Source organism: Branchiostoma floridae, chromosome 11 (genome assembly GCF_000003815.2).
Source record: "Branchiostoma floridae strain S238N-H82 chromosome 11, Bfl_VNyyK, whole genome shotgun sequence".
Lineage (NCBI taxonomy): Eukaryota > Metazoa > Chordata > Leptocardii > Amphioxiformes > Branchiostomatidae > Branchiostoma > Branchiostoma floridae.
In genome coordinates, this window is record NC_049989.1 from 17,999,575 (window position 1) to 18,027,552 (window position 27,978).

The 27,978-nt window shown below is 40.2% G+C and overlaps 1 protein-coding gene across 4 annotated transcripts; it reads left to right on the forward strand.

The window, feature by feature from the left end:
• Positions 1-4,644: 4,644 nt before the first annotated feature.
• On the forward strand, positions 4,645-26,603 carry LOC118425768 (large neutral amino acids transporter small subunit 4-like). Of its 4 annotated transcripts, none has more exons than XM_035834836.1 (13): positions 4,645-4,824; positions 8,841-9,031; positions 16,649-16,903; positions 17,238-17,410; positions 17,755-17,900; positions 18,283-18,431; positions 19,483-19,644; positions 21,456-21,470; positions 22,075-22,246; positions 22,835-22,979; positions 23,386-23,459; positions 23,785-23,908; positions 24,332-26,603. In XM_035834836.1, exons 2-13 carry the CDS (start codon positions 8,872-8,874, stop codon positions 24,542-24,544), a joined length of 1,788 nt encoding a protein of 595 aa, XP_035690729.1. In that variant the 5' UTR covers positions 4,645-4,824; positions 8,841-8,871; the 3' UTR covers positions 24,545-26,603. The 4 variants fall into 4 exon arrangements, with proteins under 4 accessions (XP_035690729.1, XP_035690730.1, XP_035690731.1 ...); XM_035834837.1 differs by having other exon boundaries at positions 4,663-4,824; positions 19,498-19,644; XM_035834838.1 differs by lacking the exon at positions 21,456-21,470 and having other exon boundaries at positions 4,663-4,824.
• Positions 26,604-27,978: the final 1,375 nt, after the last annotated feature.

A 27,978-nucleotide genomic window follows, 5' to 3' on the forward strand; every position in this document is an offset into this window, starting at 1 on the left:
CATCTTTTGTTGTTGTCGCAATGCGGTATTATTTACTTTGGATAACTACCCATTACGATTTCTCGGCACGGAAAAAAAAAAGAATTGTTTTAACTTTCCTAAACAACGTTCAATGAATCAAAGAGGGAAAAGAATTTTTAAAAGTATGTTATAAAAAGCAACAAAGAAGAAAACTGAAAATCGAATAAAATCATCGTCTTCAATCCCCTGCCTCTACTTTCTTTCCTGTATCATCCCGGGTTGCAATATCTCGGCACGAAACAGCTATGGTTTCATTTTCCATGAATTGAGGACGTACAAGATGTCAAAGGCAACACAGAAGCAAGAAACTGATAAATCGAGCAAAATCATATTAAGACCCCAACCCCTTCTTTCCTGGATCACCCCCACAATTACCTACCAGGGGCGGGAGTGGGGCGGTACAGAGGCCCGTCTTCCGACAAGCTCTAAACAAATACCAGATCGCCACAGGCATGAACGGACCATGACAGATTACACACACGCGCGCCGCCCGAAAAACAACTTGTTTACCAGAAAGGAGCCCTTCGCTGTTGCTAGGCGGCGCCATGGCAACAGCGCGTTTTAAATGGCCAGCACCAGCTGTTCATCTGATCGCTACTGCGCATGCCTGTTACTAACCTGTTTGCTATCATCATGTCGTGTATTCCATGCGGTAGCTGGGCGTAAATCAAAACCTAATAGACATTTCCCTGGTCAATTTGTGTTTGTGTATGGACGGTCGTGGCTGCCTGACATTAGATGAAAGATGGGGTGAACGGTGATGTGTTGCTGACTGCGCGCTATGTCTGTCTAATCTCCAAGCAGATCCTACGGTGCCATAAGCTAGTATCAATTATGCTAGCAAAGGAGTATAGCCGACCAAAGGACGACAGGCACCGGTAGCATACACACTCCAAGGCCGGTTTCACTCCTCTGCCAGCTTTTGCTACCGTAGGCTCTGCTTGGAGATTAATTTCTGTCAGATAAATGCCCTCACAATTCACAAACTATCACAAAATGGGGCAGTTTAATAGGAAAACGTCAATCAGAGGTTCTCTATTTTCTCCGCAAGCTACAGCTTGTTTTTAACAATTGGCCAGCGCACAATTAAGAAATAAATGAAAAATAAAATAAAAAAACTGACAAAAGAGACATGCTGAGAAGTCGTCCCACCTCAAACCTCTGCTTGGAGAGTAGTATCTAAAACGTCACAACCATTTTTCCAACATCTGCGTGAATATTAGAAGGTTGTAGTGTGTATATATGTTCAAGTCAGAAAGCTAATGCTAAGTTTACAAACCCTATTAGAAGGTAGTCAATCTCCTAGTAGATGCTGTCATCTATTCGTCAGGTGTATATATGGCGATGCGATGTAATATATAACGTTACGGGTGGCCTATTTCTTTTGTACCCATTTTCTTGCGGGCCGCCAGGGTAGATTAAGGAGGCTTACAAGAAACGGAGTACTAATGCAACTGATATCCCATCAGACAGAAGAAAAACACATTTGATATAAGCCACCAAAAAGCTCGACTCGTGGAGGCCGTGTAGGGATAATGTGGCATATATGTGGGGTCTTAAATAACCGACTTTTCTTTTGTATAGTTTGCGTTTGTGCATTTATCTCTATTTTCTAATACAGGCCTCGACTTGTTAGAAACGGTACAGAAAACGGTACAAAATAGAAAGCATGATAGAAACAAAGAAAACGTCAAAAACAGTCGGAGCCTAGCCTCTGCTTGGATAGTAACCGCTAATGCGGGCTAACATGTTATTGAATTATATTTTGTATTGTTTGTGTTTTGCATATATCTTTATTTTCGTATACAGACCTTGACTTTGTACATATTGTACAAGTTCTTCCCAAGTGCGAAATATACAAGCCCCATCAACGATGTTGATTGCGCAATTCACCCCTCTTCAAGGCTGTACGTTAAAACGACGTCATCGCAATTGTATGTGTGCACCAAACGGTATCAATGACTCATATTTCGCAAAACGACAAAAAATACGCTTTGTTGCTCGTCTTTTACCTTTTCCAACACCTTGGTTCCTCCGGAAATTGTACGTAACAATTTTCCAAGAAGACGTTACGAGGCTAATAGTGGTCGCGACTTCCTTCGTTTGTCTCCCTCCACTACTAGTAATCTCCAAGCAGATCCTACGGTGCCATAAGATAGTATCAAAGCTGGTCAAGGAGTATATTCGGCCAAAGGAAGTCAGACGGTAGCATACACACTCCTAGGCCGACTTCACTCCTCTGACAGATTTTGGTATCATCTTGTGCTACGGTAGGATTGCACTACAAGTCCCAGTCCGTACCATCTGCTTGGAGAATGCCAGAACGTTACAGTAGCGCTACGGTTCTTGCCAGCTGACTGACGGACGGTAAGCAGACGTATCCGTACTGACAGTTACTGGTACACTGAGAAAAACATAAATCACAAGTACACCAAGCGCTCCATTTCCCCAGGCAGTGTAACGGAAGACAGCTACAGGTATAGTCTGACTCGATCACACCACCGAAAGAGTAGCACATCATCGGCAGAGAATGTGCAGACTTTGCAAGAACAGGAATAACGTTTTTAATTAACAGCCATCTTGCTTCCGGTATAAAGAATTTTGTGTGTGGAATTATTTCAAATTTGCCATCTACCGTGGTCAGTGTTGATATTTTCTTCAGTGGCGTGATGATTTGAAAATATGTTTTCGTGGACAGGAATATCTATGGCGAGATAAACACGTTATTATTGCTGGAGCCAGTGGAGGCCGGAGTCACGCCATATTGCGACATCGTACATGCGTGTCCAACAAGTAGTCAAGTGCTTTATACCGCTACTACTAGACTTTATAACATACTACACATGTACAGATGTTTGGCATTGATTGTGGTGTGAAGTAGCGTTACAAGCTTACTAGCGACTTATGCAAAACGTTTTTCTCAACACAAGAATTGATTTTCGAATAGAATGTAAGAAAAATAAAACTATGATGTTTAACCTAGACTTCAACGTACGGCACATAGACGTTTGGCATGACTATGGTGAAGTAGCGTTACAGCCTACTAGCCACTCTTGCAAATTAATTCTTCTTAAAAATAATTCTTGTGGTGAGCAAAAACAATGTAAAAGAATAAAATTGTAATACCACCTATTTGCACTTTCATAGGCTTACGAAACGCACAGTCGATTTCCTAACAACCCATTGCGTCAAGTATGCGTCATCAAATACTTGACTTCCAAAACGGTACATATCCTCACACAGTCACACCACTCGTGTGGTTTTTGAATAGCGAGCATTTATTCTGTTCGGTGGTCACACTATAGAAATGACGTACGTTACATGTAATTCTACCATAAGAAACTACTAACGTTACCTGGAGCTACCACGCTAAGCGCAGTGCACGGTCATTGAGTAGTTGACCTCAATGAACTTCTGTGTCCACATCTGAAATTCATAAAGATGAAACTCTTCTTATTCTACAAACAGAAGTTTATTTGGGAATTGTGACCTTCTTCTTGTATTCCCTGTTTCCTTCCGTCGGGATGATGTAAAATAAAGAAGGTCGCTATCTTCCCAACCAACCCGCTGCTTAGAGTTTGAGAAAGAGTCTCTATGGATGTCGCCAGCGAAATAGGACTGCTCAAAGACGATTACAAAACTGGCATTAGAGTTGATGTAATACCAGGGCGTGGGAGTAGTCATGAACCTACATATGATTAAGAAGAAATAAAAAACTTTTCAGTTTAGCGTGTCTGACATGTCTGATATGACCATCATGTGAATACCAAATTCACCGTTTTGGTTGAACGCCAAATGACGCAGAGTCTATGGGTAGTCCATATAACTGTAACCACCAGACATGTGCATTACAGACAGGGCAGGGTGCCCTTACCTCCATATACTGTACGTAAAGTTTTATGGTTTGGGGAGGCCACGCGCTACAGACGCCCAAGCACCGAGCTCTTCCGAGCCGACTAGAACTGGATTTCAAGTGTCCGAACGGTTTGGTGAATCATTGGAGCCTGATGTGGTTTTTCAGAATTCATCATGAGATCGATTAGTTTTGCTTCTGGCAACATGTAACAGCAGTTAATTTTTGACCAGGGACACGTAGAAAAAAGATACACAAAATTAAAGAATTTCTGACAGAAGGTTAGGGTTGAAAACCTGAAGGATACTAGTATATTTTTTAACAGTCACCTTTGGGTTGCTGGCACAGAACCAGTCGCTATGAATAGGAATTAGGATACCGCTACTAGCATGCTGTACATAGAACAACAGTCGACGCAGTCGACCTATTTGTTTCCCGATACATACTTCCCGTAGTTTCTTTAGTGCAAAAACAACATCAACAGGAAACAACAGGCCATTTTCTCCATAGAACCCCATCATAACTTGTTTTTCACACTCTGCTTTCAAATCGCGCGACTTGCGCAATCCACGCACCGGGGCCCGTCGCTGGAGCGAGTCCTTGCGGGGGTGTCACAAAGGCCTGGCCCATCACGGGACATCCATTGGTCAGAATTTCACGCAGGGACAAATTACGCCCTCCTATTGGTCAACAGGGACGACGCCCACAAAGTCAACCAATCAGACCGCGCACCCTAGTTGTCAGCTGTGAATATAAATGAGGGGGATTACATCAGCGCCCGGCGGTATAGCGTATGTGTCCAGCCCCATGTCTTGGAGGAGCCCACTTGCCTAGTGTAAGTCCGAGTGAGTACAGTGCCGGACGCGAGGGGTGTCGAAAGGTGTATTTCGGCAGGGAAAGGAAAGCGGCCTCGTACTGAAGGAGAATTTTGTTGCTGTTTCTAATACAAGGTAAGCATTTCCTTTGTGTTTTTACCCCTTTTCAGTGCTATAAAGTATTGTAGCGAATTGCAGACCGGGATTTTGGTGGGGCGATCATACGGTGCAACCGGCGAACACGGCCGGTGTGAACATATGATTGACACTCTACAGAGTAGAGGGATCGGGCATCTGAAATGACATTTTAACAGCCAGGCCCAGCAGATGTCTTAATTTCACGTTATTCCACCAAATCCAAACCTTAGTTACATTTTATACTGATACCGGTGCCGGCGGCGATGGTATTAAGCTTAACGCTTCCAGTTGAGTGACTGACAGCAGTCAGTATGAAAAATGGCGGGCGATTCGGGCAGGGAGCCATTTTTCAAGACCCTGACATTTTAACTCGTAATCTTCGCTAACGATCATCTATAATCATTACAACCACCTGGAAACAATTTGTACGAACATCAAGCCTTTTAGGTAGCCAAAGTATATCGCAACGTCCTCTCGTATGGAAACTATATCGGACACTGGTAGTCCACTTCTATTGTGTTGAGGCAAGGTAGAGGTACAGATACCTATTTATCTGTCCCCTTCCTTTGTACAACTGTTGTGTACAGGGTACGGCGAAGGGTTCTCGCTTATCAAGCTTTGCTTTAGATAAAGGGGGGCAAAGGCGGGCAACTATTTGCACCAAACAGGACATTTGTTCACAACCTTTGGCTGGATATAATGGCCATACTTTCGAGTTGTTTGTGCCACACAGATCGCTACCCTAGATTACGTTGCATCACCAGAAAACTTTCAATCGTGATAAATTTAGAGTAGAGTAGTAGAGAATCTGTCGAAAAATATACTCTAAATGGCGTAGAGATTGACAGAATGTTGGGAAACGTGGGGTCAAAAAGGGAGCACGTGGATTCATCACCCGGTCTCTGACTCATCGAGTCGAGTGAGATGATTTCGACATCACAGTGAAACGGAGTGATCAGTGAGTGGGTGAAACGTGACAGGGGTGTTTTCCCCGTCTTCTCAAGTTACAACGTAAGCATGGCAACTAGGACAACTGGACAGTATATTGTAACCCCCAGCCCACTTAGCATCCAGTCTTTGGTTTGAAATTGAAGAACTCTGGGCAGATTTGATATGCGGTATGTATTCGTTCGTGGATTGGGGAATGGGCGCGTAAAAATAATCCCGGTAAAAAACCGCAGCACTAGACCGCTCCCGGCGGTATGATGCAAGAGCCGGCCAAAGCCACTGAACCGTGAAACCGTACACCTTGTCGTTCACAATAGACACCGAATCCAATATTCAGGACTGAGCGTCTAGCTAGGGGATGGAGGCATAAGTTGTCAGTACGGTGTCGCGACAACCAAGGACATTATATAAGGATGTTGCACCGCTATATTCTTTCAACGGGCCCTTCTAAAAGAGCATTGTCCTGCGCAGTTGGATTGTCCGGCCTTGAAATCTTTTCTAAGCTCCGTTAGAAATCGTTAAACTTTTACTTTTACCATACATATGCAGCGGGGTTTTACTTTTAGGTACAAGTCAGATCTTGCGTTAACATCCTAAGTGGCATACGTTTTCTGATTCAAAAAGAGCTGGTGTAGCCTGCTGTGTTTGATTTTACATAACATACATGTACATTAGTTGTATACATACGTTAAATGTTTAATTTTACTTGAAGTGTGATTGCAACTTTTGGATAGACGTAACTGAAACCGCTGGATCTGACAGCCAAATCTAGGTCAGGTATTGGGAGAGCCGACCACTTGCGGCGCCAAGGGAGCTCTCACAGCGCTCCCCGAACTGAAAAACAAGTACGTCATCGCTTTGAATATTAATGACCAGCTGGCAGTCAGCTGGCGAACACGATAAGACCTGGCGGTTTCCCCCACCACAACGCCCGTGGCCATCCCACAACGAACTTCCCCTTTTTTATCCAGACGAATCTGAGACTTGAGCTACCTTATCTTGGCCCTAGGTCCAACAAAAGAAAGGGGCTTGCGTGCGAACGGCTTTTCCGGACTCGCTCAATAAAAATGTTCGATGGCAGCGTGGGACTTCTGAAAGCCCTTAATGATTTTGAGCAAGGACATTGTTCTTTATCTATAAATTTCCTTGGTTTGTGATGTTAAAAAATAGGGCCACCTTATGATATGAATACTTGACCCTCTGGGTAGTAGTTCATGGATAAATACATGGAAATGTTTTTTGAGGAGAGAAGTCTTTTACCATGTATTATCATGTACGAAAAGAACCCAGGAAAAAACACTTTTACTGACTAGAAAATGATGGAATGGAGGACTTTGTAACTTTGTTTCTCCTCAAAAAGGAATTTTTCAAAGAGGTCTAACGTTACCACCACCATATTAAAGAGATGAGAAGCTAGCCAAAGATGTTTGTTGTTGCTATGGGGTTTTGCTGACCCAGCTAGTTTTACTTTTAGGCAACACTACACATTAGAAAATGATGTAGTTTAGGGATGAAATCCTTTTTTGAGGAGAGACAAAGTTACAAGGAGGTCTACTACCAAAAGGGAAGAGAAGCTAGCCAAAGACGTCTGTTGTTGCTGAGAGGTTTTGCTGACCCAGCTAGTTTTACTTTTAGGAAATAGAAAAGTATGGAGTGTGGGAATGAAATCCTTTTTCGAGGGGAGACAAAGTGACAAAGAGGTCTACAACCATAAGAGAAGAGAAGCTAGCTAAAGTCGCTTGTTGTTGCTGAGGGGTTTTGCTGACCAAGCTAGTTTTTATGTAGGATCACAAAAGGAGGCACAAAAACACATCCATCAACCCTGATAGGTGCATTGTGCAGTCAGCAGCAGAATAACAGCTGTTTTCACTCAAAAGGAAATAATCAACCTGGGTACATTTTATGGAAGATGGTAAACAACGATTCATTTGGTATTTCTAATGTTAAAAGGGAACATTTTACTTTGGATTCATGGATGCTATCTTCAGAGGTTATAATGCGATTTAGCAATTAAGGTGACAAGTTACAGTTACGGAGGTTCATAAGTAATGAATAGATGAATTTTCTTCTTGCCTTGTTAAAATCCATATCCCACTAGAAATAACTATTTCCTCCTTACTTTTTCATACAGACAATATTTTACCGTCATAAAAAAGTTAAGTCCAGGGTATTAACTATTATCAACCTCAAAGTGTCTGGCAAATTTGCATCTGTACTAGAAGCCTACAATTTACCTGTGTCATTAAGACCAATCTAAATTTTATGGCTCAAAGGACTGAAATCTTAACTGCATTTGAAAAGACAACATCACTAATCTAAAGAAGGTGTCAGAACAGGTCGCCAATTAACTAGCATTAGAGCAATACCAAATTGGTAGCTTGGATGTCAGACTGTTTCTAGGGCTTGCCTATACAGGCCAGCTCTAGGGCCAAAATGCTCCCTAGAAAATTCTACAAAAGTCCCCCCTGAATTAGACTGTGGTAAACAGAACGATAGATCTATTGTTGAAAGAGGTACAATTAAGATCGGGCTGGGGTCTGTCATCCAGTCTACCAACTTGGGCATGTTGCGACATCACCATATGTATGACACACAACAATCATGAATGTAAGCTGCATGTTGATTGGTTGCCTTAGGCAGTGGTTCAGGCAGGTGAGCTTTTGAAAAACAAAAGACCTTGCAGATAACCAGAAGGGTTAACCTGTCCAGTTGTGCAGTAAAGAAAAGACGGAGGTAAAAGACTACTACTGAAAGAGGCAAACTTTTGTTTTCTGTCCAAGCAGAGGTTGGACTCCGGCTGTTTTTAACATCTTTTCAGGTGCTTTTGTCGGGCTATTTTGTCCGGTTTTCTTTTTTACTAACAAGCCTAGGAAAGAAAAAGAAAACCTAGGGCCTGAAAAAATACATGGAAAGTCCGACAAAAACACAAAAAAAAAAAGACATCAAAAACGGCCAGATCTTACCTTCTAGAAGTTCTACTTGGAAAGTAGTTTCGTATACAACACAGTTTCTAAAGCTTCCTTTATAGCAAAAGCCTGTAGCAAATCATGTTTCCTTTGTTTCAGGAGTTGATAGGAAGAAAAAAACACAAGCAAGATGGCCCCTTGTCTGTTCACGGCGCAGCGGCGACGCTACTGGCTCATCATCACTGCCATTCTGGAGAACCTTCTCTTCTCAGCCGTCCTCCTGGGCTGGGGGTCGCTCGTCCTCATGCTCAAAAAGGAAGGAATTTACCTGGAGCTCTGCTCTGGCCATGGTAAGGAGCAAGATCTTGTCTTGGACTGTAGTTCAACATTAGGAAATTTCCTTACAATTCCCTTATACCACCAATGAGGTTCTTTTCTAGCCTCCTTGCTTATACTGAGTAGCCTGGAGTCCAGCCTTGTTTGCTTTAGTCCGCTCCCGAACGTCGCTGTTGGTGGTTTGTACTTGGCCTTTCGGGAGCGGACTAAAGCGAACAAGGCTGCACTCCAAGCTAATAGTAATACTGAGGAGATGTCTGTATGAAATTGAGCAGGCCATGTACAAACCTGCCTAAGAAGACCACCCAGTGGACCAGTAAAATCTGGAGTATGTGAACAGGTGGTCGCTGAAGACAGGATTCTTAATGTTTGTATCAAAGGTAAAAATTATCTAAGGGACTACCAAAAAGTGGTCACATTTGTCAGGTGGTCCTTGTACAGGCTATAGAAGTTTTGTACAAGTTTTCACTGCTTTTACAAAGTTTTGTTTCTTTATAACTTTATAAGAGCTTTGTAGGAATAGTCCTGTCACTCCTGTGTTGGGTTCAGACGCTGTGGGACTAAGATTTCCCTTTAGTAACAAAGTTTATGTTGTGTGTTCTTTGCTGTTCTTGCATTGCTTGTAACAGAAAGTGTTGTGAATTTCACACTAAAAATCTTATTCATCATAATGTCATAGACATCGTAAAGGTAGAAGACTGGGTGCCATTTAAAAAGCAGGGGCATGTCCAGACAGGGAAACCCGATGACTCGCTGAACAAACTTCTCGGGTAACATTCTTACCTAGCCATGCTGTAACCCGATTGGCCAACGTGTTGTTTCGACAAAGAACACACCTTGCTTGCGGTGACAATTACCTCCTTGTATGCCCACCTCACTCAAGGGGCTCGGATGGTCACCAAATAAGGAAGTTGTTGAATATTCATGACGCAAAAGCTGCTACCCTCAGCAGTTAGGATTTAAAGGGAAACTGGGCGGTGAAGTTGATTTTTCTGTGGTCACAGATTTGGATTACTGTTTGTTCGGAGGTCTCTTTTGTAGCCATAGCAAGGCAAGAAATGACCTTTACATATAAAAGGCCACAGGATGATGGTGAAACTGTTTTTTTAAATACCCACCTGAGCGTAGTCATTAGTTGCTTTGGCTGGTCCCATGGGCATTAAGAAGAAAGCTTTGTTTGAGCTTCTTGAGATTTCTTGTGGTTTCAGAGACTCATGTCAGTTTAAAGTGAACCATTTGCATTTGTGAAGGGACTGTGAGTGATACTGTTATGAAGACAAACTTTAAAAAGTTTACAAAAGACAGACTCACACAGAGCTTTGTGGATTGTGATACTTGTAGATCTCTTTGTCTTCTGATCTGAGATTTTTGCTGATATGATTTGTTTTGTTTCAAAAAAAAGTTTTGTTAAAAGTTCGTAAAACCTCATGTATTTAGAAAGAAATAATACTGGTTCTCTGGCTATAGATCGCTTCCAGATGATTAATATGATTATGATAAGATTAAGAATAGGGGTCCTTCCAGGTGTGATCAAATAAATCAGCTTTTACTGTATACAAACCTGGTGATGGTGTGTTATATTACATCACAAAGATGAGTTAGTTTACTGGATATGCAATACAACCAAACCTTGTCCTGTCTTTCACCTCAAGTTGGCAGCTATCCTCAAGTGACCCTGGGGTCAACCTTGTTTTTCTCAGTAGAGTTTTTATCCACCATGCCAAATTTTAGATTGATGTTTTAGCAACCTAGATGTATGGACAGTGGCTAATGCAAGAACAAGTCAGGCCCCCAGGATACTAAAAACAAAAACTTCACTGTGGCAACTTAAATAGAATTCAAACACTTTGGTCCAAAATGCTATTATCTGACTGCCAATCTGTTTCCCCACACCACAGAATCCATTGTAAGAATTTTCCACAAGATTCCGTTTAAAGGGCCAGGACGTCATTCTACCTCACCAGGTGCTTTCAGAAAAGATGTTGCTGATACAGCAATTTCTCATGCCCACCTGATTTCATGCCCGAGGGAGTAATTTGGGCCTGTCAATTAGATAGAGGCTCAGCCTGCTGAAAAACAACTCTCAATCTTCTTTCCTATATGGCAGAATGGGACATTATGCATAATGAGCACCAGAGTGAGGCTGTTATTCTCCGCTGACCAAGGCTGTTGCTGGGCAGATTTGGGTCTAAATAGATAGGGAGGCTGTGTAAGGGGGTTAGGAGTAAACCTGTAATGCTTATTGATGCCTACAGATGATTTGAAATACTCGAGTTTTTAATCTCAAAGGTTACAGATGTTTAGGACTTTTAGTGTAGATAATTTTGAATTTTTTTATTGCAATTTAAATTGAATAATTTGTTATTTTTTCCTCATGTGGAATTCCTTTGACTAGCCTTACTTTTAAGATTAGAGGTTTTGGAACATATTATTTACAGAATGGTGAAGATGATAGAAAAAGGGGACTGTTCACCCATGTTTTGTGACATGGAAAGTAATAATTATTGTAATTTGTGGCATCTGTTCATCAATATGATTATCGACAAGGCCCTCTGATGTAGCTAAACCATTGTACATCACTTGTCTTTGTGGACAAAACAAAAGATGATCTTATAAGTACTGTTTTCTATCATAATGCCAATTTCCTCCATTACCTTTATCAAGTTGAATTTAAAAAAAAATGTATACTATCCAGTATCCTGTTACAGCTTTAAGAGACCCAAGAAAAAATTAAACTGAAAACAAGTTTGAGTTGCAAAAACAGGTGGTATACCAATGAAACATAACAATGTCGAAGAATGAATTATGAAAAAGATTAGACTTGGTCCAGTACATGTTGATGGTTCTTATTCTTGAAAGTTGCATGACAGTCAAGTCCCATAAAATTAAGCTCCTTCCACATGTGAGGCCTGACAGCTAGAGACTGTGTAGCACAACCTCCCTGACAGTCCAACTTCTCCAACATCTCTCTCACAAAAACAAATCTCTCTCACAAGTGTCATTTTCCTCTAGTCCAGCCTGTTATTGCCTCTAGTCCCTGGACACTCTTGTCAGTCCTGGCTAGAGTCCAGAGACAAAACTCTACACTTTTGTTTACCTACGATAACATCTACCTTTCGGCTGCCCAAGTATTGCCCATAGCCAGATAAGCAGGCTGGCCAGGCCTGTGTTGTTGTTTGCAGTGCCTACAACCCTCCCCCTGAGCTGTCCAATGGGCTGACAGAAACCCTGTAAGGCAATCTCACCTGTCAGAATTAAGAGCCCCAGTCTGTGGGGCCTCTCTTGAGTCACTCACCTTTCAACACTTAAGATCACAAACTGACTTCTTGTTTACCTTTCGAGGTAACAGACCCTTCAAGGTCTTAAGAACATATGTGTATGCGTTCCTTTGTATCCCGTAGTTACTAATCGATGAAGTTGACTTTTTGTTCTCTTAATGTTTGCTGCATTATGATGTATGTTTCTTGATATATATATATTCAAGAAAGGCCCCATCATTCCCTCTGTTAGAAGTTTGCAAAGTTTTCACCTTGTTTTAAAGGGTTTATTTGTTTAAAAAAAAGGTTCTGTCCTTTAACTCTTTAAACTTTGATTGAGTGTCTTGATGTCCAGCAACCTTGGCAAAACTGAGAGAAGGCTGCAGAATAAATACAAAACAGAAGTTTCTTAGAAGTAGCCTACTGTCTGTGTTGGGTTTGTGCAGGTTATTTGGTTGAAGCAAGAAGTAGCCCCAGTGCCAAAATAATAAGTTCTGCCCCAAGCCCCTTGAGGATCTGCCCTAAGTCATTTTTCTTCCCTGACAGGCCAGGGTGACAGTTGGTTTCTCTGTGGGATCTAAACAGTTAGTCCCAGGGATAATCTAATCTTGTTTATCTTCTCCATGTGTGACTGATGACTGATAGGCACATGCTGGACTGTAAATCAGTATGCTGTAATTTAAAAAGGCTCTTCCTCTTGGACATAGCCAGAGTGCATGTAGTTATATAATACCAGGGCTTTTATAGTAATAAGTAATAGCCTTTATTGCGCATTCATGCCCTCAGATCGGGCCTAGTACAGGCATATAGATACAAAGGGTAGTAATACAGTACACATGGCTTCTAAAGTTCTAATACTAATCTAAAACATGGATTCTAAAACTAGTCTAGTACATTTGTTCGGCTTCTTCTCGTTTCTTAGTTCCCTGTAAAGTTCTCTGTCTCTATAATGTATTGTACAAGATTGTGTAAATCTGTTCTGTAAGGCACTTGGACATAACCAAAGTGCTATGCTAGTGTGCTACGAGTACAGTGGTTTGAAATCGAAGGGAGATGGGTATCTTACTTGACTGCAGTACGTTGGCGCCTGTTGGCCTGATAAGGCGAACATACAGTGAATAGGCACCATTGCACTGGCGCCAGCACTTGCCAATGCACCACCTGATTTCTTTTAAAAGTTTGGAAAAAAAGGTGGCAAATTGCCATCAACTTGCCTGCCAAAAGTAACCACAAGGTTAGCACAATAGCACAGGGTACTATGGGAGTCTCGGTGAACACAAAATGTTTTCAACTACATCAATTTCTGTTAAATGAGAAACAAGCTATCAACATAATATCTGACAGCACAGGTATATTGGAGTACATCTAGCGTACTGAATTTCCTGCGGAGCCGTGGTGTGACAGCACCTGACCAATCCCCTTCCTCGTAAACAATTTAGTATTTATTTATGCAGAACGGTCCGCTTTTGAGCCCAGTGCTTGCTCAATGGAGTGACGAATACGCATCGCGAAAGTAGGTCACATTGAGTGGCAGTCGATTTAGCATGTTTTGAGCAACTTTTGCATTACAATCACACTGTACTGTTTTCGTTTGTCGGGGAGTTTAATAGATGCTGGGTTAGCTGATTTTTCCTGGAAACTGATAAGCCTGTTTGGACAGTGATTGACATGTCTCAGGCAGGCAAGAAGCAAAACAGTTACCTGAGTACCCACTTCAAGCGCTTCCAACTGATTGGGTGGCAGTACAGAGGCGACACAGTACAGAAAGAAATGGCCAGCAAAAGTGTATTATGAGCCAAAAAAAGACAGAAAAAGGCCCGGAGAGCCTGCTATGGAGGCTAAAACAGTTAAACCTTGATACCCATTTCAATTTGCGTTACTTCCTCAAATTTCCTGTTTTCCATCTTTCCTCTGATACCATTGTGTTCCAATCCTGAGTGAAGAATTACTACCCATATGGTGTACCACTTTCTTGACATGTCACAGGCAAGCTAGAAGCAAAAAAAAAAGTTACCTGAATACGACTTCAAGTTGCGTTTCCCATTTTCTGTCTTTCTTCTGAGACCATTGTGTTCAAATCATGTACGAACAATTATCCTTACAGTTTACCACTTTCTCCTTTCAACGAATCTACATGACTGAACGAACCACTGGCCTGTGCTGTTCATTAGTGAGCCTTCTAATGTCATTCGTAATCGCAAGTGGTTTTTCTTCTTAGTTTGCAAGTGGTAATAACATAAAGGTCACCTGAGTTGTATGCCAAAAAGCAGTTACTCAAGGCAAGCAACTGGATATGATTTTGGAAATGGTCAAACGTTTCCACCATCCACCATCTTTCGTCATTGACGAGTTGTGTTTATATACTATGGTATATATATATATTTATATATCATACTAGCCCCCTTTTCTCAATTGCCAACATGGCACAAGGATAATGAATTTACAATTATTTACCCAAACTCTCAAACAGTTAAGTAAAAAAATTGCAGAAACTATGATAAATTCAAGCAGACTTTGTTTTCTTTCCTCTTGAATTTCTTGACTGACATGTTTTTCTTCACATCTTGAAATTTCCTTGACCCTAAGAAACAGCAAGACTTGCTCCAAGGTATAAATCTGTGGTGACGTACTTCCCTTCTTGGCATTTCGCCCACTAGGTTCAGCTGCAACCCTTCTGAGTCGCTCCCCTACAGCTTCTTTATTTGTTAAGCCACCCTCCAGGCTTCAAGAACCTTTTGTCAGAACGAAATCCTAATGAAACCACATATTGACAATTCCTATATTTCAAACTGAATGCTTTATTGTCCCGTCTGGTAGCTTTTGTGTTATGCAAATATAAGTCCCACAGCCCGTTGGTCATGCAAATGTCCCGTCTACTGCTCTATGGAGGACTTGAAGTTCAAGTAAAAGGCTTAGACTACGAAAAGAAACTTGTGGTTGTGGTTGACTATACTATAATGCATATTAATGCTAATTTGATAAGGCTGGATAACAATGCTACTTTAGGACTTGAAGTACAATGTAAAATTTACGCTAGACGGCAAAAAGAAACTTTTGGTTGTGGTTGACTATCCTATAATGGATGTTAAGGCTAATTTGATGAGGCTGGATAAGAATGCCTTTAGGGCTAACATGCCACACGCACGTTGTGACGCAAACGAAGTTGGTTGAATCAAATCAGGAAGATTACTTTTTGTACTTCACTGAAAGAGAATTTGTACTTCACTGAAAGAGAAGGAAAGGTTGTGGTCCTCATTAAAAGCAATGTAGTGAAAGAGGGTCTCTGGATGGTCTTTTTCTGTATGGTGTAACCAATTTTGAGTCCCGTAATTTGCAGGGAAAGCTGTCTTGAAAGTTGGGTGACCAAATTTTACGTCATTTCCTTTCTTGATTTCAGTGAGATACGTAGAATATTTTTCTGAATTCAGTGTAAAGCGCTGTCAGAACCCCCCATGCAGACCCTCATGAAGCAGACAGCCTACAAACAGATGCTCTCACCTTATTTAACCTTTCTAATGATTAGCTAATGTGGACCCTGACATTTGGACACAGTTTGCATCTTTGTAGAAATCAAGAGCATCCCTAATCCCATGTAAAATCCTTGTATCACGAAGCCGACAGAGAGACTCAGACATTTGCTACGGACTTGATCATTCTGTTGAAAGTAACTAACATCTGCAGTGACGCTGAAATCAAAGGTTACAACCCTTAACTTCAGGGTCTGCCCTCAGACTAAACTATTGAGTTGACGAGCTGCCAGATCGGTACAAACCGGAAAATTTGTCACTTAAAAAGCCACTAAAACGAACAAGGTGGATCATCCTCATTGTAGAAAGGAGTCAGACTTGTTTAAACTTTTGTGCGAGAGTTCAGAATGAGAGGTTTTTCCCTGTCTGGCTGGTGATAATAAGGATCGCTGTTGTCATCAAAGGATTCTCCATGTTGGAAAAGGAGGATGAGACGGGATCAGGATTTCTAGACATAATTTACCTCCCTGTCAGGGTCATACTTGGCTGTCATGCGTCATACAACAATCTGTGCATCGCAAAAGAAGACCTTGAGATTTGGGGCTTCTGTAATTCCCAGCCTTCGTTAGGAAGGACAAAAGGAATTTGATCTGTTATACATCATGGAAAAGAAATCAATGCTATTCATTTCAACATTTAAATGTTCTGGCTTCTTTTCAAACATGGATTTTCCCTTCAAGTTGTCAAGATTATAATTCAGCCTTGTGCCACTAGTGTTTTTTAAACCTGTAAGTGTAAGCCATTACTACAATTGCACTTTTTTTTAGATTCTTCATTAGTGTAGTTCTTTCAAAAGTGGGTAGGGGGCATCACTAGTAACATTGACCTTTCTTCTCTCCCTCTGCAGACAATATTGACTACCTCAACATCACCGATGCCAACATCACCGACAACATGACTGTCATTCTGCCCATGGAGGAGGAAGGCTGTATCGCTCAGGACGAAAGATTGAACTTGGCCTACACCATCGGATCTTTCTTACTCAGTGGAATGACCTTTCCTCTGGGGATGTTCATGGATAAGTTCGGTTCGCGAAACCTCAGGATGGTTGGCAGCGCCATGTTCGGATTATCCAGCGTACTGTTTGCAATTGCATCGAGAAGTAAGTGTAACTTTTTTTTAAATTCATTTATTTAATAATCTTGTAAGGTAGTCCCTTCAGTTTTCAAAAAAACTGATTTCCAAGGGAGCCTTTGACTAGAGAAGTTTCTTTTCGGTTCATTTGTAACATGATAGAAGTCGACATGCGGTGGTTGGAATGTCTTTGTACGGACTGATGTTTTGCTTGACTTAAAGTATTCTGTACTTTAGTATTTGAGGTATGGTCTTTGTGATCCCAAGAAGCATCCAGAAGCATTGCATCTTTGTAGGTTTGTACTCGTATCTAAAGTAATAACTTGATACTTACTTGTATACTTTTTTGTCTCTGTTTTCAGCCAAGATGTCCATTCTCCTGTTCCCCGCGGTGTCGTTGAACGGCATGAGCGGTATCGTCCATGTCTTCACTGGCTTCCAGATCACCAACCTGTTCGGCGACAAGCGAGGGACGATGATGAGCTTCTTTGTGGGAGCCTACGCCTCCTCTGCTGTCGTCTTCCCTGCAATGAAGGTCAGTATAAATAAAAGTACAAAGTCCAAATATCAACAATTTCAGTGTCCAATAAGTTACTTGTGATAGAAAATCAATTTGCTTTCAAGGACAAAACTTTGTACCTAATAAAGGAATACTATTAGTTGTCCTTTTAGCAAGTGTAACATTTATTTGATTCATTTGTAGCTACAATTCTATTTGTAGATATGTATAAACTGTACTACAGTTTTATTTGTAGTTACCATATTTAAAATAGTATCCAGTATTTAATGTAATGATCAATACTAACACTACTTAGCACAATATAACACTTGGACATGACTTGAAACTTCTATAAACCTCTGCTATATTTTTTCCTTCAGGGTCTGTATGATCTGGGCATCCCGTTTGACACCTTGTTCTTCTGCTACGCTGGCCTGATGGTCTTCGTCATCCTGAACTGTTACTTCAATGTGCCGAAGGAACCCATCCCCGGGCCTGAGGAGATGGACTTCAGAATCAAATTTAGGTAAGTTTTAATGTAACACTAGTTCACCTTTATCCGCGGGGTAACCTATATCCGTAGTTTTAAAATAGTGCATCAAGATAGACAGTGGTTTCAAATTGAAATAAGAACTGCAGTTTGAAACCACCATCAGTCTACTTGATATCCATAGATATGCTGTCTTAAAAAACAATGGATATTGCAGTGACCTCATACCACAAAATCAATTGCAGAGAAAGTACGACCTCCTTTCCCCTCTTAGGCAAAAATAAATGATTCTACAGTACTTTATATGTTTGATAAGTAAAAGACATTACTTGACAACATTGCATTCTTGTTCCACTTTTACAAGGTAGTTGCCCTCAGTATCAGATTTCTTACATTGTATACTGTGCTTTTTCTTCAGACCATTCGGTGTTCACCACAAGCTGACAGGGAAGCACTTCTATGGCATGGTGACCACAGTGGGGCGACGACTGAGCATCGACGAGAAGGGCGGCCCCACCATGACCTCTCACCTCAACCTGGAGATGGACTACAGTTCTGTGGACAATGGTGAGGGTTGGATAGATCTCATTCCTACATGTTCATGTATATGACATATGACATTGTAGATGCTTCTTGTATCTTTCCTGAACAACTGAGTTGATTCCAAGATGATCACAACCGATGATGACTTAACCCCAGCCCTAACCCTACCTTTTGACTCACCCTTGTAACTTAAAGCAATCAAGTTTACATTTTATCTAAAGTCTAGACATAGTAATAGTTGTAGTTTTGTGATTTCATAGAATTGATTTATTAATTAACATTTATTGCCTCTTCTAATGTAATGAATATGTGTAAGAAAGTATAATTTGTATCAATGAAATATGAACAATGTGATCACATATGAGCCTCATACCACTCTCTCTGATGTACTCTTAAACTTTCATCTTCATTAATTCCTATGTGCACAAATTTTCAAAAGAGCCAATCCTCACTCACTTCATCACTACTTTCATCATTTTTCTAATCATAATTTACCTTAATTTTTCTTCTACTAATGCTAACACCATGCAGTCTTGAAACAGATTTTTCTGTGTAGCACAAATCATATTCATCCAAGATATGTACCCTTCCCCCTACTGAAGCAGCCTTAAGTATCAAACATGTTATTTGGTACAAGGTCATGCATTAGGACGAAGGTTAACGAAGTGTATAAAAAAATACACTTACATCATTTAAAACAACTTTTTATCTTGTGATCCTCAGCTAGGCACCAGAAAAATCTGTTTCACTACTAAATTAGCCTGGATGCCAAACTGTTTCCAGGGCCTACACAGACCAGCTTCTTGGCTCCAGAGCCAGCATGCCTCTAAGGAAATTCTGCTATAGCCCCTTGAGTTAGGTCCTAAACTCATGGTGGACTCTGGCAAAATTTTTTGGAGGGGCATGTTGACCCTGAAGCCAAGGAGCTTGCCTGTGTAAGTCCTGGAAACAACCCAGGCTAGCACAGTAACTGCATACTTATCCATGCTTGGTTTTATTTTATTTTCACCTTCCACACTAACACTGGCTCCCTTCTGGCACCTTTTTTTCTGGTCGGCTCTTGTGCTGACGTTAGCCCATCCTGTTGCAGCTATCCCGCCCCTGTCTAAGAGCATCTGCACCATGGCATTCATGTGGAGCGTGGTCACCATGTGCATCGGACAGCTCAGACTCATCTTCTTCATTGGAGCGCTGAGCCAGATGCTGGGGAGAGTGTCGGGGGCAGACAGCTCCAAAGGTGGGTACTTGCACCATGAACGTCAGAAGATACTAGATGTATTAGCCGCTCCTTATGCTAGGGTCACATTTACAAACTGGTGCCGGGGCAGGCAGTTTGCCGGAAAGAAAAGTATGTAAAAGACAAAACGTAAAAAATGACAGCACGCAAAATGTGGAAAATGTTCAAGAGCATCATCAAGTGCACTTGTATTTTTTTGTTCCTGGTTTGGGCATGTGACCCAATCATTTGCAGGCTCTACGAATCTGGCTTCTGTCCTGTAAAGCTGTATATACAAAATATATAACTGCACTTCAATTGTAAAATTATCTGTCATAAAGGGACCAACAAAAAGTGGTCCTTCTGTGGAGGTTGTATTTGACAGTACAAGTCAACTCCTTTGACGAGACCTTTTTGTAGTACTGATATATGAAAAAGAAGTGGGGAATCTCAGCAGACTGCTGTTTTGATTAACGCATGCTCACGTAGACCACATCTGTGTTTGTCTTTCATTCCTAAATCAGACTTCATTGTGTAAGAGCCGACCTACAGACAGCCCAACTCAAACAGACCTCATGTTAATTATATAAGAGAACTGAGACATGAAAGATGCCGACTTTCTATCACACACAAGATCATGGCATCTTGTTTACTCTTCCGCCACCTACAAATTACTGTTTCCTCTGGACTTTGTTCGATTCCTCTTTGAGGCGTGGCAAATGACATGCTTCTAAGACTGCACCTGTCTGCGCTCAGTTTCATTTTAATTACTGTTGTGAAGACAAGAAATTGGCTGCAGATACCACAAATCTTTAATTTTTCATGGATTTCACTCCACTCATGTGACCACTCCACTGATGTATTACTAATTGTACTACAGAATTATTTCAGCTGTAAACTTGTAGACATGCTAAAAAAACTCCTCTTTTGATTTTAATTATGTCTTGGCAAAAACAAATGAATCTACAGTAAAAATGAATCATACCTCCTGTAAAGATTTTTTTGATGATATAATAATGCAGTCTTTTCTTTACTCTGAAAAGAAGCTTGCATGTATCAAACTAACACTTAACATTACCTTCTCTTCACCTCACTGTTACCTCATGCTTATGGACTTGAATAAACTATATCTAATTGCCCACATCTGCTTTATCCCAAATGCATGAAATTAAATAAACTTAAATTTATCACTTATTTGTTGTGTGATGGTGACTTTAATACTGACTGCTTCTTGACCAGGGCTATAGAATGGAAATTTTCTTCTTGGAATGGATAAAACTTAAATTGCGTCCATCCAAAAAATCTGATATGAAACTGTTGAAAATGTGTTTTTGTAAGCTGACACATACGAAAACAAAAATCATTATTTGCAAACCCAATCAAAATTTGCTTGCAAGTAATGAGTGGGATCAAGGACGTTACATATATCTCATATAACGTCCTTGGTGGGATGTAAAAAAAAAATAAAATGTCAAAACTTGAGACAACCCTGGTGTGATCCTTTATTGATGTTGTGTGGGATGGTGGCTTTATCCAATACTGACTGCATTTCTTAATCTCCAAGCAGATATACCAGTGGCAAATGTGTGTCCCAAATGGTATCCAATTGGTCACAGATTCCTGGCCGACAATTGGATACCATTGTAGCCCTTTGGATACTGCCTTATACCACAAATAAATCTGCTTGGGGACAATGCTTCTTGACTGTGTCCTTGAATGATCATGCTGTGGTGATTTCTTCATGCCTGACGTTCTAACGATCAATGCTTTCCTTCTACACCCCCCTCCCCTCCACTATATATGCTGCTTCTGGGCTTGGCGAATCAAAATAGGAGCCCAATATATTGGTAGGTGAAGGGCTCGATCTTAACTTAAATTCTGCACGGGCTTATCACTTTCATGTACACTTTGATACACACTGCGGAATACTGTATCTGTTATACTCTATAGTATAGCTTGCACTGTATACTGAGATTCCCAGATGCACTTTGGCAAACACTAAGAATGCTACCAATGACATTATGTTGAAGATGATGAAATAATGATAGGAATGGCCACTTGTAAATGGCTTTCAACAACTTCCAATAAAAAAAAAAAAAAAACTCTGTTAGGGTTTGCTAGTGGGTACCATCTTTACTATCATCCTTTTTAGTATATATACCAACAAATATCACGAAGCATTTAATTTTCAACAATTGCCTGTATCATTTTTTTTTTCTTTTTACCTTAGAGATAGATGTTTCTCAAGATTGAGGGGGATTTAAGCCTTGTTTGCAATACTGTTAAAATCCTTACAAGGAAACAACTCAGAATCTTCAATAAACTACCGAATGCTGACATGTTTTTACTCTAAGACTTCCTTTCTGCATGTTTCTGTGTCCAAAGTCAACTCACAAGACAAAAATGTAAACATGAAAGACTAACCGTTTTGTCTCCTCTCTGTCCCCACAGTGAACATCTATACCTCCATCTTCGGTATGATCCAGATGGCCTGCATCCTCATGGCCCCCCTCATCGGCATCGTCCTCGACTGGAACACCAGGCCGAAGAAGTCCAAGGGTGCCAAGGAGGAACTTCTCGACGACACGTGCAATGGGAAGGGCAGCACCTCCAGCGAAAAAAGGTAATTTGTGAAGCTGCTGTGGTTTCATTTCCATGTCAACCTCTCCAATGCAATATTGACACTGTAATTAAGCATTTGTATCACTACTTCTCAATGACACTTGCACTGGGAAGGGCAGCACCTCCAGCGAAAAAAGGTAATGATAATATTGTGAATCTGAACATGAATGTCCGCAGTTTTATTTCTATGGCGAAAAAAGGTCATTGTGAATCTGGACATATCCGCATTGGTTTTATTTTCATGTCGATCCCTCCAATGCTAATTTGTGACAGCACAATTTAATGTATCATTTACTGCTGTACTACACTATTGTTTTAAATGCTATTTTGAATCACTAAAAATCTTCCTTCCCTTTTACTGTAAGATAAATGAATCTTAGATATTAAAAAATCTTTTAAAAGATTATTGAAAGGATTATTTTCATAGTTTTGTGTATGGGGACTGGTCTTACAAGAAAACACATTTGTCAATATTATGCTTTGAAGCTCTTAAACTAATATCAAACATTATAGCTCTAAACTCTTCAGGAAAGTAAACAAAGACAATGAAGCTTTATACTCAAAACCTGATTGTCCCCTGTTTCTGCAGTATCAGCGTGACCCTCAGCAAGCAGAAGCAGCAACAGAAGGTGAAGCTACAGAAGATCAGTAACGTGATGAAGGCCTTCGCTCTCACCAACGTACTCATGATCTTCTTTGGTGTCACTGTCCTCATCCCAAGTCTGGAGCTGCAGGTGAGAAGATGTGCAACCTACTGTCAGTCTTGAAAAAAAGTGGAAGTGATCTCAATCAGTGTAGTCACTGAAGGGCTACTCTACCACTGCTTGTAAAAGAGACAGACACTCTTTGATATCATACATAATGTGTCAATACTAGCCTGCATACCAGACCAATTTCCAAATTATCCATGGTGTGGACCGACCTTAAAACTATCTATCATGTCCACACCATAGATATTTTTGATAGTGGGCTTGGGTCTGGTATCCAGGCTATATCAACATGTTGTGTAGATTTAAGTATGCTGTTTGAACAAACAGTGAAAAGAAAACTGCTGCAAGGATTTCAGAGTGTTTGATGGCTGATGTCATTTTGAACTGAAGGAAAACAGTAATTGATGTATTTTGTGTTTTCTTCTCGCAGATCCTGACGTTCTTGCTTCACACACTGATCAGAGGGTTCATCCATTCAACAGTCGGTGCCATGTATGCCACTATGTAAGTTTCCACTCCATGTGTAAACTTATTACTAGATTGTAAGAATCCGTAACAAAACATACTGATACTAAATTCACATGTGCTGCATTAAAACAAGGAAATACTTATTTTTGCACTGCACGCACACACTAATTTAAAGGTCAAATTGTTTGTAAGACTAAATTAGCGTACTTTATATTAGGGACAAACATGTTCGATAAAATGTACCAAAAGATGTAGGAAAATGCCCTGGAATGACACCTAGACGTTGCATAATGCAAAAAATTGACTCTCCAGTTTTTAGTCTCTCTCTATTACTGATAAAATTGTGTTGTTTTTCCCTCAGGTATCACCACACCCACTTTGGCACGCTGACAGGGTTGCAGTCGCTGATCTCTGCAGTGTTCGCCTGCCTACAGTACCCCATCTTCACCATTATCAATGGGCCGCTCAACGAGGACCCCTTCTGGGTACGTGGATTATTACAACTGTACAATGCGAGCAATCGCTTTTGTTTATATCCAGGGTATTTGACGGCTGGCGACTATCAGGACATCAGTGGACTGGATTAAAAATGGATATGTAAATTAGCAGATCAAAACACCTGCTTTTTGCCCACCTCTGTGTCACCGTGACATCATTGCAATCACTCATATGGGGGACACCAAAAGTTATAGCTCCAAATATCTTATCATTGACGCAAGCATAAGATTCTGCCTACATGGCAACTTGTCTTCCTATCTGCCATTCAAAAGATGAATAAAAGTGGACGGAGAGTAAGTGGTATACATTTGAGCCCCCTAGCAGCTTTTTTTTTAAATTGTAGGTGCTTATTTTGAAGGAGACTTTGAAGGAAAGAATAACTCATGAACCTACTTTTCTCCCCACTCCAGATGAATGTTGGCTTGCTGGTTCTCACGTTCTTCAACTTCGGTCTGCCAGCCTACCTCTTCCTCTACGTGAAGAGACTACGAGCCGAGCCAGAGGTGGGCAAACCAAAGACGTCGGTTGTATCGGTCGACCTGCCAAAGAACATGAGCTCGAAAGCCCTGATAACGACGATAAAGGAAGAAGAACTCGACAACGACGACGTGTTCATGGCCTAAAGGAGTCGTGTAAGGACAGAAGTCATTCTCTTCTAACCACAAGTTTGAAGGGTGACAATTAGAATTCATTTCAAGTAGTGTCGCAGCGTCTTGTACAAAGTTGAAGAGCCGAGAGCAAACAGAACACAAACCTAGGCAAGCCATGCTGGTTATGGTGTAATGTTTAAGGTGTTCAGACAGAAGTGTGAAAAATTTACCACTAGAAGGATGGTAAGGAAAAGACTATGTGTAATACAATGTATTCCTTCACAGTTTTAAAAAGCCAGTTTGATTTTTAACCAGGTGGAACCAAGTTTTGCCATCTGGAAGATGCTAGGAACAGCTCTTAATTGTGAATTATACGACTTCTGGTGTTGTTGATTTGTATTTGTTGTCAAGAAAGGGTAACCACTTCACCACGAGGATTAGTAGAGCAAGACGTAGTTGTTGTTATACGGTGCTGTTGAGACGCAATGAACAAAGCCCAATGTGCAATACCATCTTTAGTTATTGCTGGATACATGTACAAACATTTCTTTCGAGTATCATATATTGGTGGGGGTCTGGGGGAATAGCCTAAGTTTGTTACTGCTCTCACAGAGTGCATTGTTTTGACACCTGGTACAGTGTAACATAGTCTTTCGTTGGAAGATGGATTGTGCACTTACTGTAGGCCATTATCACAAATATGTATATTTAACAAAGTCACTTGTTGAGATGCCAGTGTATGCAGTTAAGTGATTTGAGCTTCTGTTTAGATACTGCTGTATATGAAGTTTTGTTTGGTATGTTTGTATATTCAGGCATTGTCCAGTATCTAATTCTAAGACAAGACTCTGATTTCTAAAGACAATTAGTCAAGAAACCTGAAATTCATAAGAAGTCAACCTGTTGTTTCATAAGAATGAGATTCTGGAGGCAAATTTGATACCAAAGCCTTTCTTTTTGTGTCAGATATCTACATACTTCTTAACCAGAAGGGTTTTTAAGATATGAAAGAATCCAAAGAATTTGATGGTCAGATTTTATCCAAACCAAAGGGATGGTAAAGTTATAGGTTTCATAGTTTTTTTTTACTGTATGATAGATAGGAACATAAGAAACAAGAAAAAGGAAGTGGTATAACTTGATGTTGGTAAAGTTCTCACCTACATGTAACTTAAATAGAAGACTTGTTCTGTTTCATCATTGTCTAACAGTGGAAGGTGTACGTGTTGACATCTTAAACTTAATGTTGTATCGTTAAATCTTTTCCTAAGATAGTAAGTTTTCTTTGTTTCTAAAAAAAGTCTATATTTGGAAAAAGAACAAAAATATATACTATTACTCTATTGATTGCTATGTGTCTGTACAAAATGATATTTATGATGCTGGCTTGTTTTAAAAAAAAGGGTGAAAGAAGTTTTTATGCCAAACCACTGTTGTAACAAAGTTACTTGGGGTATAGTTACTGGTATAATTACAAATGTGGTGTTGTGTATTATCTCACCTGTTAAACATGTATCTTATAGGACTGTGTCAAATTGGAAAAAGGCATTCAAAAAATGACGTGAATATGCACCAACCAGTTCCAATTTGTCTCCAGAAATTACATTTTATGTCTTTAAAGTAAAATGAATTGGGAATGGACCAAAAGTGGTGTAAAATGAGGAACATCCTGTAAATCTCTTTTTAATGAGGTTTTAATCATTGTGCATTGGTTTCATATTCAGAGACGACACTGCAAATTATCGTGAATCAAACCTATGAATATGGCATGGCCATTTCGATTCAAAGGACATCACATGCAGATGCAAAAATAACGAAAATTGGCAAATTTTGCTAGAAAATTGTACAAACTTTGTGAATTCTCGTCAATTTTTCCTTTCAACTTTCTAGCACAGTTTAACACAGTCCAGTAAGATACCAGCTTTATCAGAGCAGTGGAAGAGGCAATATTTATGGAGCTGACAGATCCAGCCTGAGCACCCGGCTAACGATAACATCAATGTTGATCATTGACCAATGAGGGGAGGACGCCAACCTCCCAGTACTGTTGTATTGTAAGTTTTCTGATTCTGAATAAATGGTTATAACAGAATTCGTTTGTGTGGAGTGTTTTGTGGAGTGTTTCAAAACTGTTGTCATGTAGCTAATTTTAAAACAATGTCTTTCTACATATATACAAATATGCACGAGTTACGTCGAATGCTTTTCTCCTTAATGCCGTAAGTATGATAGTATAAACTTATTACAAATAATTTATTACATATAACTTATTTCAAAAACACATCAGTGACTTTAAATGGACTTACAGCTTACAGTACTTGACTTGTAGTGATGTCACCCAGTCAACAGACTAGCCTTTCTTGTGCTTCATGCAACATGGTCGGTCGGGACGAACGCATCATTTGCCTTACACTGACCGCTGCAAGAAACAAAGGCATAACCGTTAACGGTTGTTCAGTGCCAAGGGGCAATATGGCTTGCAATTGCGACCGTACAGTGTTTCCAACGTCACTATTTACGGCATGAAATGATATGTACAAAACATGTACAGTGGTTGCCTCGGAGAAGCTGAAAATGTTGAATACTTATTATACTTAATGTTATATAAACTATTGAAACTATATAATATATTGATTGATATTGTATATAATAGCATTAACGTATTTATGACTTAAAATGATATCTTTATTTGCATGTTCTTATTTGATAGTACAACATGGGATACGAAAGACTAGATACTATTACAGGTTGTGTTACAAGGGAACAGTTGAATAGACCATACATCTGGAGCTAAGCTATCACTATAGCTATTGTCTACACGTCATCTTAAAATAAGTGTACGTAAATGCAACTGTAGTTGGGATAACATTACGGAAAGAACTAAAATCTGGTTACTGTCTAGCTCACACCTGTATACACTACATGTAGCTACATGTATATAGTATATATAGTATATACATTTGCAACCAAGGCTGACGACTACAAACAAATCACTGGTGCTATCTATTCTGACTGAACGAGCTTTTTGTCCATTTTAATGTACAACAAAGTTCACATTCAAGTACATTAGGCACTAGGTATCGTACAAGTTGTAAAGATAGACTGATTTCATCAGTATATGCCTGTCCAATTTACATCCTAACAAATTCCAATATATCAGTACAATTGTCAAAATCGTTTCATCACCCTAGCTTACACTTCAACTTCATCTTATTATTTCCAAGAAGTACCCAAACAGTAAAGATCAACTTTATTACAACGTTTATTACCTGGGCGATATATTATATCAAAGCTGTGCAGCCATATTCAGCGAAAAAGACCTTGGCTCTCAATGGCACTTTTATTCAAGTATTTTGCTGCCATTCTAGGACAATGTGGCCACTATTGTACAAGAATGAAGCGAAACACAAGAAATGAAGGCAGAGTGAGAGCAAAAGGCTTTTATTCACTGCTTATAATGTAAAGGA